This window comes from Oncorhynchus mykiss, chromosome 23, assembly GCF_057628025.1.
Source record: "Oncorhynchus mykiss isolate SJ-2025 chromosome 23, ASM5762802v1, whole genome shotgun sequence".
In the NCBI taxonomy this organism is placed as follows: Eukaryota; Metazoa; Chordata; class Actinopteri; order Salmoniformes; family Salmonidae; genus Oncorhynchus; species Oncorhynchus mykiss.
Genome location: NC_143044.1, coordinates 5,080,776 through 5,093,912, shown reverse-complemented (window position 1 = coordinate 5,093,912; position 13,137 = coordinate 5,080,776). Strand labels below are relative to the sequence as shown.

General features: G+C 43.7%; 1 protein-coding gene across 4 annotated transcripts in view; it reads left to right on the top strand.

Annotated features, from left to right (window-relative positions):
• The window catches only part of LOC110502313 (adhesion G protein-coupled receptor A3), a 264,724-nt gene that overhangs the window by 227,224 nt on the left and 24,363 nt on the right, over nt 1-13,137 (top strand). For all 4 annotated transcript variants that reach the window (XM_090216662.1, XM_090216661.1, XM_036959858.2 and 1 more), the window contains one exon: nt 6,914-7,059. In XM_090216662.1, coding sequence (XP_090072788.1) covers nt 6,914-7,059 — 146 coding nt within the window. The remainder of the gene's footprint in view (nt 1-6,913; nt 7,060-13,137) is intronic.

The following is a 13,137-nucleotide window of genomic DNA, read 5'->3' as shown; positions in this document are numbered from 1 at the left end:
TTTCAAGACAGTTGGAAAAGCATTCCAGGTGAAGCTGGTTGAGAAAATGCCTAGAGTGTGCAAAGCTGTCATCAAGGCAAATGGTATTCAGACCCTTTGCTATGAGACTCGAAATTGAGCTCAGCTGCATCCTGTTTCCATTGATCATCCTTGAGATGTTTCTACAACTTGATTGGAGTCCACCTGTGGTAAATGCAATTGACTGGACACGATTTGGAAAGGCACACCCTGTCTATATAAGGTCCCACAGTTGACAGTGCATGTCAGAGCAAAAACCAAGCCATGAGGTCGAAGGAATTGTCCGTAGAGCTCCAAGACAGGATTGGCACAGATCTGGGAAGGGTACTAAAAAATGTCTGCAGCATTGAAGGTCCCCAAGAACACAGTGACCAAGACTCTTCCTAGAGCTGGCCACTCAGCCAAACTGAGCAATTGGGGGAGAAGGGTCTTGGTCAGGAAGGTGACCAAGAACCCGATGGTCACTGACAGAGCTCTAGAGTTCCTCTGTGGAGATGGGAGAACCTTCCAGAAGGACAACCATCTCTGCAGCACTCCACCAATCAAGTGTGCCAAAAGGCTCCTGAAGATTATCAGACCATGAGAAACAAGATTCTCTGGTCTGATGAAGCCAAGATTGAACTATTTGGCCTGAATGCCAAGTGTCAAGTATGTAAACCTGGCACCATGCCTACGGTGAAGCATGGTGGTGGCAGCATCATGCTGTGGGGATATTTTTCAGCGGCAGGGACTGGGAGACTAGACAGGTTCGAGGCAAAGATGAACGGGGCAAAGTACAGAGATATCCTTGATGAAAACCTGCTGCAGAGCGCTCAGGACCTCAGACAGGGGCGAAGGTTCACCTTCCAACAGGACCACAACTCTATGCACACAGCCAAGACAACGCAGGAGTGACTTCGGGACAAGTTTCTGAATGTCCTTGAGTGGCCCAGCCAGAGCCCGGACTTGAACCCAATTGAACGTCTCTGGAGAGACCTGCAATTAGCTGTGCAGCAACGCTCGCCATCCAACCCGCATTTGGGTATTTTAAATGTGGTCACCCTACTGTCATGAGTACGAAAATGAACCTGCGGGAATGTGGCCTCCATCAGTTATTCGAGTGCATACGGATGGCAGGTCTTTTCCCCCCTGCCCCTCTTTCTGCCCAGTTTCTGACTCTATGGGTGAGCAAATGCTCACTCCTTGACTCCAGGGCTTGGAGTGGAAAGTGGCATGTAGCAGAAGGTAGAAAGACAATGGAGTAAACTAAAAACAGACATTGCACACACTGGAGTTGTGTATCACATTTAACAAACCAAACATTGAAGTACCGTTATAGAAGGTAAAGTAAAAACCCAAACCGGTCCATGCGTCAGGACCGGTATATAGTAAAAACCGGAATACCGCCCCGCCCTATGATCAATTGATGTTTTACTGATTGCAGTAAAGCTCCGATGATAGAGCTAAATGTGGAATACTCGGAAATGTGTAGTTCTGACTATGCTCTTCAAGACTTGATGGTATTAAAACCAAATAGTTATTAAAACCAAACAGCACGTTGATGTCAATGGTTTTAACGAAGCTGGGGGGTCTCCTTGCCCCCCAGCAGCCAAATCGAACGCTATAGTGACGTTTTATAGGCTTACAGTCCAAAAATACATTTTCAAGTGGCACTCACCCAAGACTAACCAGGTTTTCCTCCAACCTTTTTTTTGCGAGTAAAGTACATGTTGCATTAAAAAAAAGTCACGATAGGCCTGATGTAAACAGCAAATGTGTCTGTAAACTTTCCAAATGTCGACAAAACAAAATGCACTAGACAAGGTGGGATCTTTTTGTGTCTGTAAAATTAATTATGTGAGAAATGGCGGTGTAAACGCTTCTATTCACAAATATTTACACAACAACCTTCTTATCGAAGTAGGAGTCACTCGATGACATGTTGTGTGGTCTTCCCACTACGACTCAGGAAAGCATGCCACTTATTAGGCTTCAAATGAAATAAGTTGTGGTGAAAGTGCAATGATGGATGAGCTTGAAGCTCCTTTCCTATAAATATTGAGGGTCTTATTCTGATGACATGATCATCGATGCTTGGCTGCCATTTCACAAATAAAAATACTCTCACTCTTTTGTCCATAATAATATACAGTTGAAGTCGGAAGTTTACATACACTCATGGTGGAGTCATGAAAAATATTTTTTCCACCACTCCACAAATTTATTGTTAAGAAACTGTTGTTTTGGCAACTTGGTTAGGACAACTACTTTGTGCATGACACAAGTATGGATGTATTTCAAGGCCTACCTTCAAACTCAGTGCCTCTTTGCTTGACATCATGAGAAAATCAAATCAGCAAAGACCTCAGAAAATGAATTGTAGACCTCCACAAGTCTGGTTCAACCTTGGGAGAAATTTCCAAACGTCTGAAGGTACGACGTTCATCTGTACAAACAATAGTACGCAAGTATAAACACCATGGGACCACGCAGCCGTCATACCGCTCAGGAAGGAGACACGTTCTGTCTCCTAGAGATGAACGTACTTTGGTGCGAAAAGTGCAAATCATTCCCAGAACAACAACAAACCTTGTGAAGATGCTGGAGGAAACAGGTACCAAAGTATCTATATCCACAGTAAAACGAGTCCTATGTCGACACAACCTGAAAGACCGCTCAGCAAGGAAGAAGCCACTGCCCCAAAACCGTCATAAAAAAGCCAGACTACAGTTTGCAACTGCACATGGGGACAAAGATTGTACCTTTTGGAGAAATGTCCTCTGGTCTGATGAAACAAAAATGGAACTGTTTGGTCATAATGGCCATCGTTATGTTTGGAGGGAAAGGGGGGATGCTTGCAAGCCAAAGAACACCATCCCAACCGTGAAGCACGGGGGTGGCAGCATCATGTTCTGGGGATGCATTGCTGCGGGAGGTACTGGTGCACTTCACAAAATAGATGGCATCATGAGGGAGGAAAATTATGTGGATATATTAAAGCAACATCTCAAGACATCAGTCAAGAAGTTAAAGCTTGGTCGCAAATGGGTCTTCCAAATGGACAATGACCCCAAGCATACTTCCAAAGTTGTGGCAGAATGGCTTAAGGACAACAAAGTCAAGGTATTGGAGTGGCCATCACATAGCCCTGACCTCCATCCTATAGAAAATTTGTGGGCAGAACTGAAAAGGTGTGTGCGAGCAAGGAGGCCTACAAACCTGACACAGTTACCCCAGCTCTGTCAGGCAGAATGGGCCAAAATTCACCCAACTTATTGTGGTAAGCTTGTGGAAGGCTACCCAAAATGTTTGACCCAAGTTAAACAATTTAAAGGCAATGCTACCAAATACTAATTGAGTGTATGTAAACTTCTGACCCACTGGGAATGTGATGAAAGAAATAAAAGCTGAAATTAAATTGTTCTCTCTACTATTATTCTGACATTTCACATTCTTAAAATAAAGTATCTACCTAAGACAGGGACTTTTTTACTAGGATTTCACTATATAACGCACCAGTTTTTTGTGACAAAACCATCAGTAAAGTATAAAATACAACGGAAACCCATTTAACTAAATTCTTTATTCGGTACATGTATGTAAGCACAAACGTTATTTTTATGTGTGCTATGTCATCAAGCACAGCCTTTTATTCACAACAAGTCAATATGATGGGAACACCTCTGGTGGGGAAATGTTTTCTGCAGATTTTAGAATATTCACATGGAAATCTGTCACCAATTGGATGGAAATCTAGCTAGTGATAAAGCGTGAATGTGCGCACTCATCGGGGATATGGCCGATGTTCTCTGCTGGTGCCAATAAGATACTGTTCACTCAATTAAGTTGAGAAATTTGATAACCTTCCCATGTGAAAAAAAATGCTATAGTTTACTATAGAATACTACAGCACTTACTATAACATCATGTAGTAAACTATATAATACTATAGGAAATACCACTGTAATGTCCCGCAAAAACACTACACTTTAACTATAGTAAATACTACAGTATTTATACTATAGTTAACTGTAAATACTGCAGTATACTACAGTGTATACTACAGTATTTATACCATACCATATTCTTTTTTATGTGGGTAAAAGTCAGATTACAGTATTTTCATTGAATTCACTTTACAGCAATAGCAATTTTCCAAACTATGTTTTCCTTCGACTGCCCTTCAGACTGTAGGCAATGCGATTTAAAACAATCCACAGCTTATTTTTTTTTTTTAAAGAAGCTAATGGTCTTGTGTGGCCAAATCATTCTTTCTGGTGTAGTAACCTATTTGGATTGATTTTATTAAGTTCTGTGTAGACAGGAGTTGGCTAATTAGGCTTTATTATCAATGTAATTCAGTTTATGGAAGCACCGGCTATGCCCTTCCCTCACATAGACTTAGACTACTGTGTGTGTGTGTGTTTGTGTATACTTACATTATACAGACTAATTGGTCAGAAGAGGGGTAGAAGAAGCCATCTAGACAACCAAGATGTGTGTTAAACATGGGAAGAATACAGGTATATTAATATCAAACAAACAGAATGAGCATTTGTAATTTTACATGTGTGTTTGTGGGTGGGTGGGTTGGTGGGTGGACTGGTTGTGCTTGCTGAGGGCATTTATCAGCCAGTGGTCCTCTTATTCCCTCCAATCTATTCTCCCCCATCTTTCTATCTCTCCTCATCCCTCTCTGCCTACTACTCTCTTTCCCTCCCCCTGCCCTCCATCGTTCCTTCCTTTCTCTCTCCTGTGTGTGTGTATATGTGTATATGTGTGTGTATGTGTGTGTGTGTGTGTGTGTGTGTGTGTGTGTGTGTGTGTGTGAGACGAGGGACAGGCGCTAAGCCACATTTCTCTCTCTCCCCCTCAACTACGTTAGCGGACTAGCTAAAAACAGCGATTCTAAATGCAGTCTCAATTGCTGCATATCAAATTGTTCCTAAGAATCTGAGGTTTAAGTTTATTGAAGTTTATTTTAATTTTGGGCCTATTGAGTGGGGCAGTAGTCTAAGGCACTGATCCGTGCTAGAGGCGTCACTACAGATCCGGGTTCAATCCTGGGCTGTGTCGCAGCCATCCGCGACCCATGAGGCGACGCGCAATTGGCCCAGCGTCGTCCGGGTTAGGGGAGCTTTTGGACGGCTGGAATGTCCTTGTCCCATCGCACTCTAGCGACTCCTTGTGGCGGCCGGGTGCATGCATGCTGGCTTCGGTCGCCTCGGACCCATTGGTGTAGCTGGTTTTCGGGTTAAGCGAGCAGTGTGTCAAGAAGCAGTGCAGGTTGGCAGGGTCGTGTTTCGGAGGAGGCATGGCTCTCAACCTTCGCCTCACCCGAGTCCGCACGGAAGTTGCAGAGATGGGACAAGACTGTAACTACCAATTGGGGAGAAAAAAGTGTGAAGTACATTTACACACTTTATTCACAACATACAAAAAAAATATTTATGCAAAACAAACCTATTTAAATCACCAGTTTATCATAATAAGCACGAGCGTCAAACAGTATAATTCTCACTCAGCGTCCAGATTTTGTCACGTGACCTAACCCTCTGCCATAGGAGCAAAGCAGGAAGTAAAATTTGTGCTCTGATTTGTTGATTCAACTCAACTGACATTACAAAAAATACATTCTATTGCAAGAGCCACATCATCAGTTAACATAATTTCTATGACATTCTACATTACCATGGAAATTATTGCATCACAATATCAGGCAGCCGTTGCTAGTGTACCCGTGAGTTTAACAGTCAAATTGCAAGGGTTAGAGGTTCCAAGCCTGTTCAATTCATTTTATTTCTATGTGTGCTGTTGCTACATTGTGGTCACTTCAGTCAGATGTTCGTTCGACGAATAGGGGAAAAAAAAGAAAAAAAAGATTCAGTTATGGCGGTTATTTTATTTCCATGCCGGTCTTCATCCATAACCGTCAGTTATACGGTAATTGTGCCAGCTCTACCTCACTGTCACTCTCTTGTGAATGTGCTGTTCATATCTTCTTGAGGTCAAGGACTGGTTCAGTCTGTGGCAATAAGACTCACTCCCTGAAATGTTTTTACTTGGGTTCCATTCCATCCTACCGTAGTGGTTGTTTGTCCATTCAGCCAACGTTCCTTTCAGTCCAAAGCGTGTGGGTTAGAGCTATGATTGAATCGCAGACCACCACCTACTCACTGTGTGCTTCTTCCACCATTAACCAGCCTCAAGGTTATTTCCAATCAGTATCATGTCTGACTCCTGTATGACTCCTTTAGTCCCTGTAGAGTTGGTTAAGCCTAGCAGACTGGAGCGAGTTATTTGATTGGATGCCTCTTAGTGTTGGGTCTGCTGAGCAAACTGAGGAGTGTGATTGGGAAAAGAAAGACAATGAATTTCAAATTCTCTCTCTCTCTTTCCTATTTTCTCACTCTTTTTCTCTCCCCTTTAGCTGTCTTTATTTCTCCTGATAAAGCCTCAAAACAATGCGAGATCAATTCCCATTCAAGCCTAATTCATGAATATAAGAACAAGAGAGGGTGGAATACAATGTCTGTTGGAAAACAAGCATCACATTTTGTAAAGAGCATTGTAGACGTACGTGACTGACATTCATATTGTTGTTTATTGTCGACGGCTCAAGGTAACTGTCCTGAGTCCTCTAACGGTATTGATGATGGGTGTGTCCCCAAGTACGCAGGCGCGCACACCATTTTGCATGAGTTTAAAAGAGCAATCCCCGCTCCTGCTGGGATTGATCTTTGGAAAGACACTTGAAGTGACATTGATGACATGCTCGTTGTGTCTGGGAAAAGAACTCTCTCTGTGAGTCAACAAGTGGAAGTGAGGGGGACATGAAGAATGTGAAGACGAGCCTTCTATGATGTGAAAATAGAAACAGTGAGTGACCCGTGTCTGTCTGTGTCTCCTGGTGCAGGTTGGCGTGGTGTTACACTACTCGTCCCTCTCCACCATGCTGTGGCTGGGGGTGATGGCCCGGAACATTTACAAGCAGGTGACCAAAAAGCCCCTTCAACACCAGGACAGTGACCCGCCTACTCACCCCAAACAGCCCATGTTGAGGTAAACACAATCCTCCTCTCTGGGTGACCCCTTGTGTGTGTGTGTGTGTGTGTGTGTGTGTGTGTGTGTGTGTGTGTGTGTGTGTGTGTGTGTGTGCGTGCATGCAGTATATGTGTACGCATGCCTGCTTGTCTACACGTGCAGCTGATCGTGCTTGTTGTGAATGTGCTGTTGGTATCTTTTTTAGGTCAAGGATTGGTTCGGTGCACAATTCTATGCTTTCTTATTTAATTTATTTCCCTGCTATACTGTATGCCTCATGCGAAGATGCCTGTACAAATCTGTACACAGTAGTATTGGCCTGGTATTTTTGCCCGTGCTTATTAAATCTTCATTCCCACTTAATTCAAGCCTTTGGATACTGCTTCTCTTTTATTAGAGGGTGTGGATTTTGAACCTTTGTCTTAACCTTTCTGTAATGTTCTGTTTCTGAAACGCTGTTAGCTACAGAGAGAATAATCATTAGCCTTGTAGTTTAGTAGGTTCAAGTTCATGTTGTATTGTCAAATGCACAAGTACAGCGAAATGCTTGACTTGCAAGCCCTACCACCCAACAGTGCAGTAAGCAATATCGAAATAGTATAGCTAATAAATATATAGTAATGAAAACACAAATAATAAGAAATGAGAGAGGCAGCTATATACAGGGTCCGTGCCAATACCAAATGTACAATGTGCATTACTGGAGTATTTGAGGTTGATATGTACATGATAAATAAGGATGATAAATAATAATAATAATAATAATACTAAACAGTATGGCAGCAGCATAAGTGGTGTGTGTGTGTGTGTGTGTGTGTGTGTGTGTGTGTGTGTGTGTGTGTGTGTGCGCGCGTGCAAGACTGTAAGGGTAGGCATGATAGGCGGAGATACATGTAAACAGGGATGAAATGTGACTAGTAGCAGGAATATGTAAATACTTATGGTAATATATGAGTGGTAATATATACATGTAAACAGGAGTAATAGTGACCAGTAGCAGGATAAATGGATACCAGAAGGTGATACAACCAGGATGCTTTCGATGGAGCAGCTGTAAAAGTTCCTCAGGATCTGAGGGGCCATGCTAAATTGTTTCAGCCTCCTGATGGAGAAGAGGAATTGCTGTGCCTACTTCCCGATGGTACTGGTGTGTGAGGGCCATGATAAGTCCTCAGTGATGTGGACACCAAGGAACCTGAAGGTTACTTGAAATGAAGGATAGTATAAGCAAGACATGCTCGGTAGATTCTGTATAAACCTTAGTTGTGTGTGTCTGTTTTTTAATTTTCTTCTAATAGCACGATTACCATGGGTTTCACTTGGAGAGTTACTGGTTCATTTATCTGAAGAGAATGTATACAGTTTGGCTCTTCATTAGCTAGTGCTTCTCTTACACTTACTAATGTCAGTAAGTCAAATGTTGAACTTGAGTCACTCTCTGCTTTAGGGAAGAACTTTTAGTTTGAATAATATGACACACCATTTGGAAATGACTGATTAATACCCTAGATTGCTGGGAGCCGAGGATATTCTTTTTAATCAAACCCATTTCAGAAATGGGGCCTGTTCAATTTAGAGACTCCTGTTAGTGTGGTAGAGATGCCATTCAACGAGCTGTCTGCTGCTTAGCAACTATCACTAAGCGTGGAGGTAGGGAGGGAGAAGATACTGACATTTGTCCAGGGAACATGTGTTGATTAACATCATCATATGCATTATCATCTCACGGTCATTATCACTTTCACAATCACTGTTCAGCATCTTGTCATCACTATAACCGTAGGAAATGGAGGGGAAGCCACTGTGGAAAATGTATCTCACAGGACGTGTCGGTTCGTTGGCAGGATAACAAATTACGGTGACGGTGCAAGGATGGTTTGCAAACTGACATGTTACACATGTGACCAAATTAAATATATTCAAAACTCAACTACAGGGAACAAGTCTGAGCCAAGTAGTAGGTGACTGATGGGTCAGAGTAAACTATAGAGGTACTATCACCCTCCGTTTTCTTCTTCTTATGATTTTGAGTCCAAGTACCTATTGAGGTAGACAGAGGAAGTTGTTTGGTTTCGATGATGATAAATGGGTTTGGTTTGTGTGTTGGCTGAGTCCTCTGGCTGAGACTGCTTTGCTGGGAGAGAGTGAGAGAGGAAAGAGCAATAGCGGCGAGAGAGATGAAATAGTGTTGATCCGGCGAAAGGAGAGAGAGAGCAGATTTAAACTATTACCTGTTACCATGGTGCCCACCCAAGGCTCGACACAATTGCCTCAATCGCCTGTGAGCCTGCTGAGCCTGCATTGTACGTCAGCTTTCAGAGCTGTGACCTTATCACCAATCTCAATCTGTTTAACGTTTGATCTTGGCTTAAAGAAAAATGGCGCCGGAGGAGATGGCCGCCGTTTTACGGTCTCCTAACCAATTTTGGGGGTTTTTCACGATATTTGTAAATTATTTTGTACATAATGTTTCTGCAACCATATCTTACGGCAGAAAAGAGCTTCTACATATCAGGACAGCGATCACTCACCTCGGATTAGACAAAGATTTTTTCAACAACAACAACAGCAGCAAGCAGGACTCACACGATAATCTCCAAACGCCCCACAGGGCAGACATCCCAATTATTCGCAAAAGGAGGCGACGCATAGGAAGTAGAGCCGGATGCCTCGTCCGGACCCGCAGAAGGCAACTAGGAAAGCTGCCGTTACCATCAATATTACTCGCCAACGTGCAATCATTGGACAATAAACTAGATGAGGTACGGTCACGAATATTCTACCAACGGGACATCAAAAATTGTCATATCCTATGTTTCAGGGAATTGTGACTGAATGACGACATGGATATTCACCTAGCGGGATACACGCTGCACCGACTCCGGTAAGACGAGTGGAGGCGGTCTGTGCATATTTGTAAACAACAGCTGGTGCACGAAATCTAAGGAAGTCTCTAGATTTTGCTTGCCTGAAGTAGAGTATATTGTGATAAATTGCAAGCCACACTACTTGCCTAGAGAGTTCTCAGCTATACTTTTTGTGGCTGTTTATTTATCACCACAATCAGATGCTGGCACTAAGACTGCACTCAGTCAGCTGTATAAGGAAATAAGCAAACAGGAAACCATTCACCCAGAGGCGGCGCTCCTAGTGGCCGGAGACTTTAATGCAGGGAAACTTAAATCAGTTCTACCAAATCTCTATCAACATGTTAAATGTGCAACCAGAGGGAAAACAATTCTAGATCACCTGTACTCCACACACAGAGACACGTACAAAGCTCTCCCTCGCCCTCCATTTGGTAAATCCGACCACAACTCTATCCTCCTGATTCCTGCTTACAAGCAAAAATGATAGCAGGAAGCACCAGTGACTCGGTCTATAAAAAAAGGGTCAGATGAAGCAGATACTAAACTACAGGACTGTTTTGCTAGCACAGACTGGAACATGTTCCCGGGATTCTTCCGATGACATTGAGGAATACACCACATCAGTCACTGGCTTTATCAATAAGTGCATTGAGGACGTCTTCCCCACAGTGACTGTACGTACATACCCCAACCAGAAGCCATGGAATACAGGCAACATTCGCACTGTGCTAAAGGGTGGAGCTGCCACTTTCAGGGTGCGGGACTCTAACCCGGAAGCTTACAAGAAATCCTGCTATGACCTGCGACGAACCATCAAACAGGCAAAGTGTCAATACAGGGCTAAGATTGAATCATACTACACCGGCTCCGACGCTTGTCGGATGTGGCAGGGCTTGCAAACTATTACAGACTACAAAGGGAAGCACAGCCGCAAGCTGCCCAGTAACACGAGCCTACCAGACGAGCTAAATCACTTCTATGCTTGTTTCGAGGCAAGCAACACTGAGGCATGCATGAGAGCATCAGCTGTTTCAGACGACTGTGTGATCACGCTCTCCGTAGCCAAGGTGAGTAAGACGTTTAAACAGGTCAACATACACAAGGCTGCGGGGCCAGACGGATTACCAGGACGTGTGCTCCGGGCATGTGCTGACCAACTGGCAGGTGTCTTCACTGACATTTTCAACATGTCCCTGATTGAGTCTGTAATACCAACATGCTTCAAGCTGACCACCATAGTCCCTGTGCTCAAGAACACAAAGGCAACCTGCCTAAATGACTACAGACCCGTAGCACTCACGTCTGTAGCCACGAAGTGCTTTGAAAAGCTGGTAATGGCTCACATCAACACCATTATCCCAGAAACCCTAGACCCACTCCAATTTGCATACCGCCCCAACAGATCCACAGATGATGCAATCTCTATTGTACTCCACACTGCCCTTTCCCACCTGGACAAAAGGAACACCTATGTGAGAATGCTATTCATTGACTACAGCTCAGCGTTAAACCCCATAGTATCCTCAAAGTGCATCACTAAGCTAAGGAACCTGGGACTAAACACCTCCCTATGCAACTGGATCCTGGACTTCCTGACGGGTCGCACCCAGGTGGTGAGGGTAGGTAGCAACACATCTGCCACACTGATCCTCAACACTGGAGCTCCCCAGGGGTGCGTGTTCAGTCCCCTCCTGTACTCCGTGTTCACCCACGACTGCATGGCCAGGCACGAGACCAACACCATCATTAAGTTTGCAGATGACACAACAGTGCCTGATCACCGACAACGACGAGACTGCCTATAGGGAGGTCAAATATCTGGCCGGGTGGTGCCAGAATAACAACCTACACCTCAACGTAACCAAGACTAAGGAGATCATTGTGGACTACAGGAAAAGGAGCACTGAGCATGTCCCCATTCCCATCAACGGGGCTGTAGCCTCTGACCGCAAGGCACTTCAGAGGGTAGTGCGTACGGCCCAATACATCACTGGGGCAAAGCTGCCTGCCATCCAGGACCTCTACACCAGGCGGTGTCAGAGGAAGGCCCTAAAAAAGTCAAAGACCCCAGCCACCCCAGTCATAGACTGTTCTCTCTACTACCGCATGGCAAGTGGTACCGGAGTGCCAAGTCCAGGACAAAAAGGCTTCTCAACAGTTTTTACCCCCAAGCCATAAGACTTCTGAACAGGTAACCAATGTTTACCCGGACTATTTGCATTGTGTGCCCCCTCCCCCGAAACCCTATTTTACGCTGCTGCTACTCTCTGTTTATCTTATATGCATTGTCACTTTAACCATACAGCCGTGTACATACTACCTCAATTGGCCCGACCAACCAGTGCTCCCGCACATTGGCTAACTGGGCTATCTGCATTGTGTCCCACCTCCCGCCAACCCCTCCTTTTACGCTACTGCTACTCTCTGTTCATCATATATGCATAGTCACTTTAACTATACCTAGTCTTATTTTCAATAAGCTGCTTGCCTATTGTCCTGTAGCCCATCCCAGCCTTCTGCAGGTCTACAATTTTATCCCTGATGTCTTTACACAGCTCTCTGATCTTGGCCATTGTGGAGAGGTTGTAGTCTGTTTGATTGACTGTGTGGACAGGTGTCTTTTATACAGGTAACGAGTTCAAACAGGTGCCGTTAATACAGGTAATGAGTGGAGAACAGGAGGGCTTCTTAAAGAAAAACTAACAGGTCTGTGAGAGCCGGAATTCTTACTGGTTGGTAGGTGATCAAATACTTAGGTCATGCAATAAAATGCTAATGAATTACTTAAAAATTATACAATGTGATTTTCTGGAAGTGTACCTATGATAAAAATTACAGACCTCTACATGCTTTGTAAGTGGGAAAACCTGCAAAATCGGCAGTGTATCAAATACTTGTTCTCTCCACTGTACATACTACCTCAATCAGACTGACTAACCAGTGTCTGTATATAGCCTTGCTACTCTTTTTTTCAAATGTATTTTTACTGTTGTTTTATTTCTTTACTTACCTACACACACACACACGCATACCTTTTTTTCGCACAAGTGATTTTGAAGTTTGAACAATTCTTCAACCAATCTGATTTTAGCCAGCTTGATGAGCTTGCTAAAATTGTTAATAATAAAGTTAGCTACAGGTAACTTCCAAAGTAAAGATAACACTTGAGTAAATTAGGGACACACAGTATATTGAAAGCAGGTACTGTACTTTCACACAGGTGTGG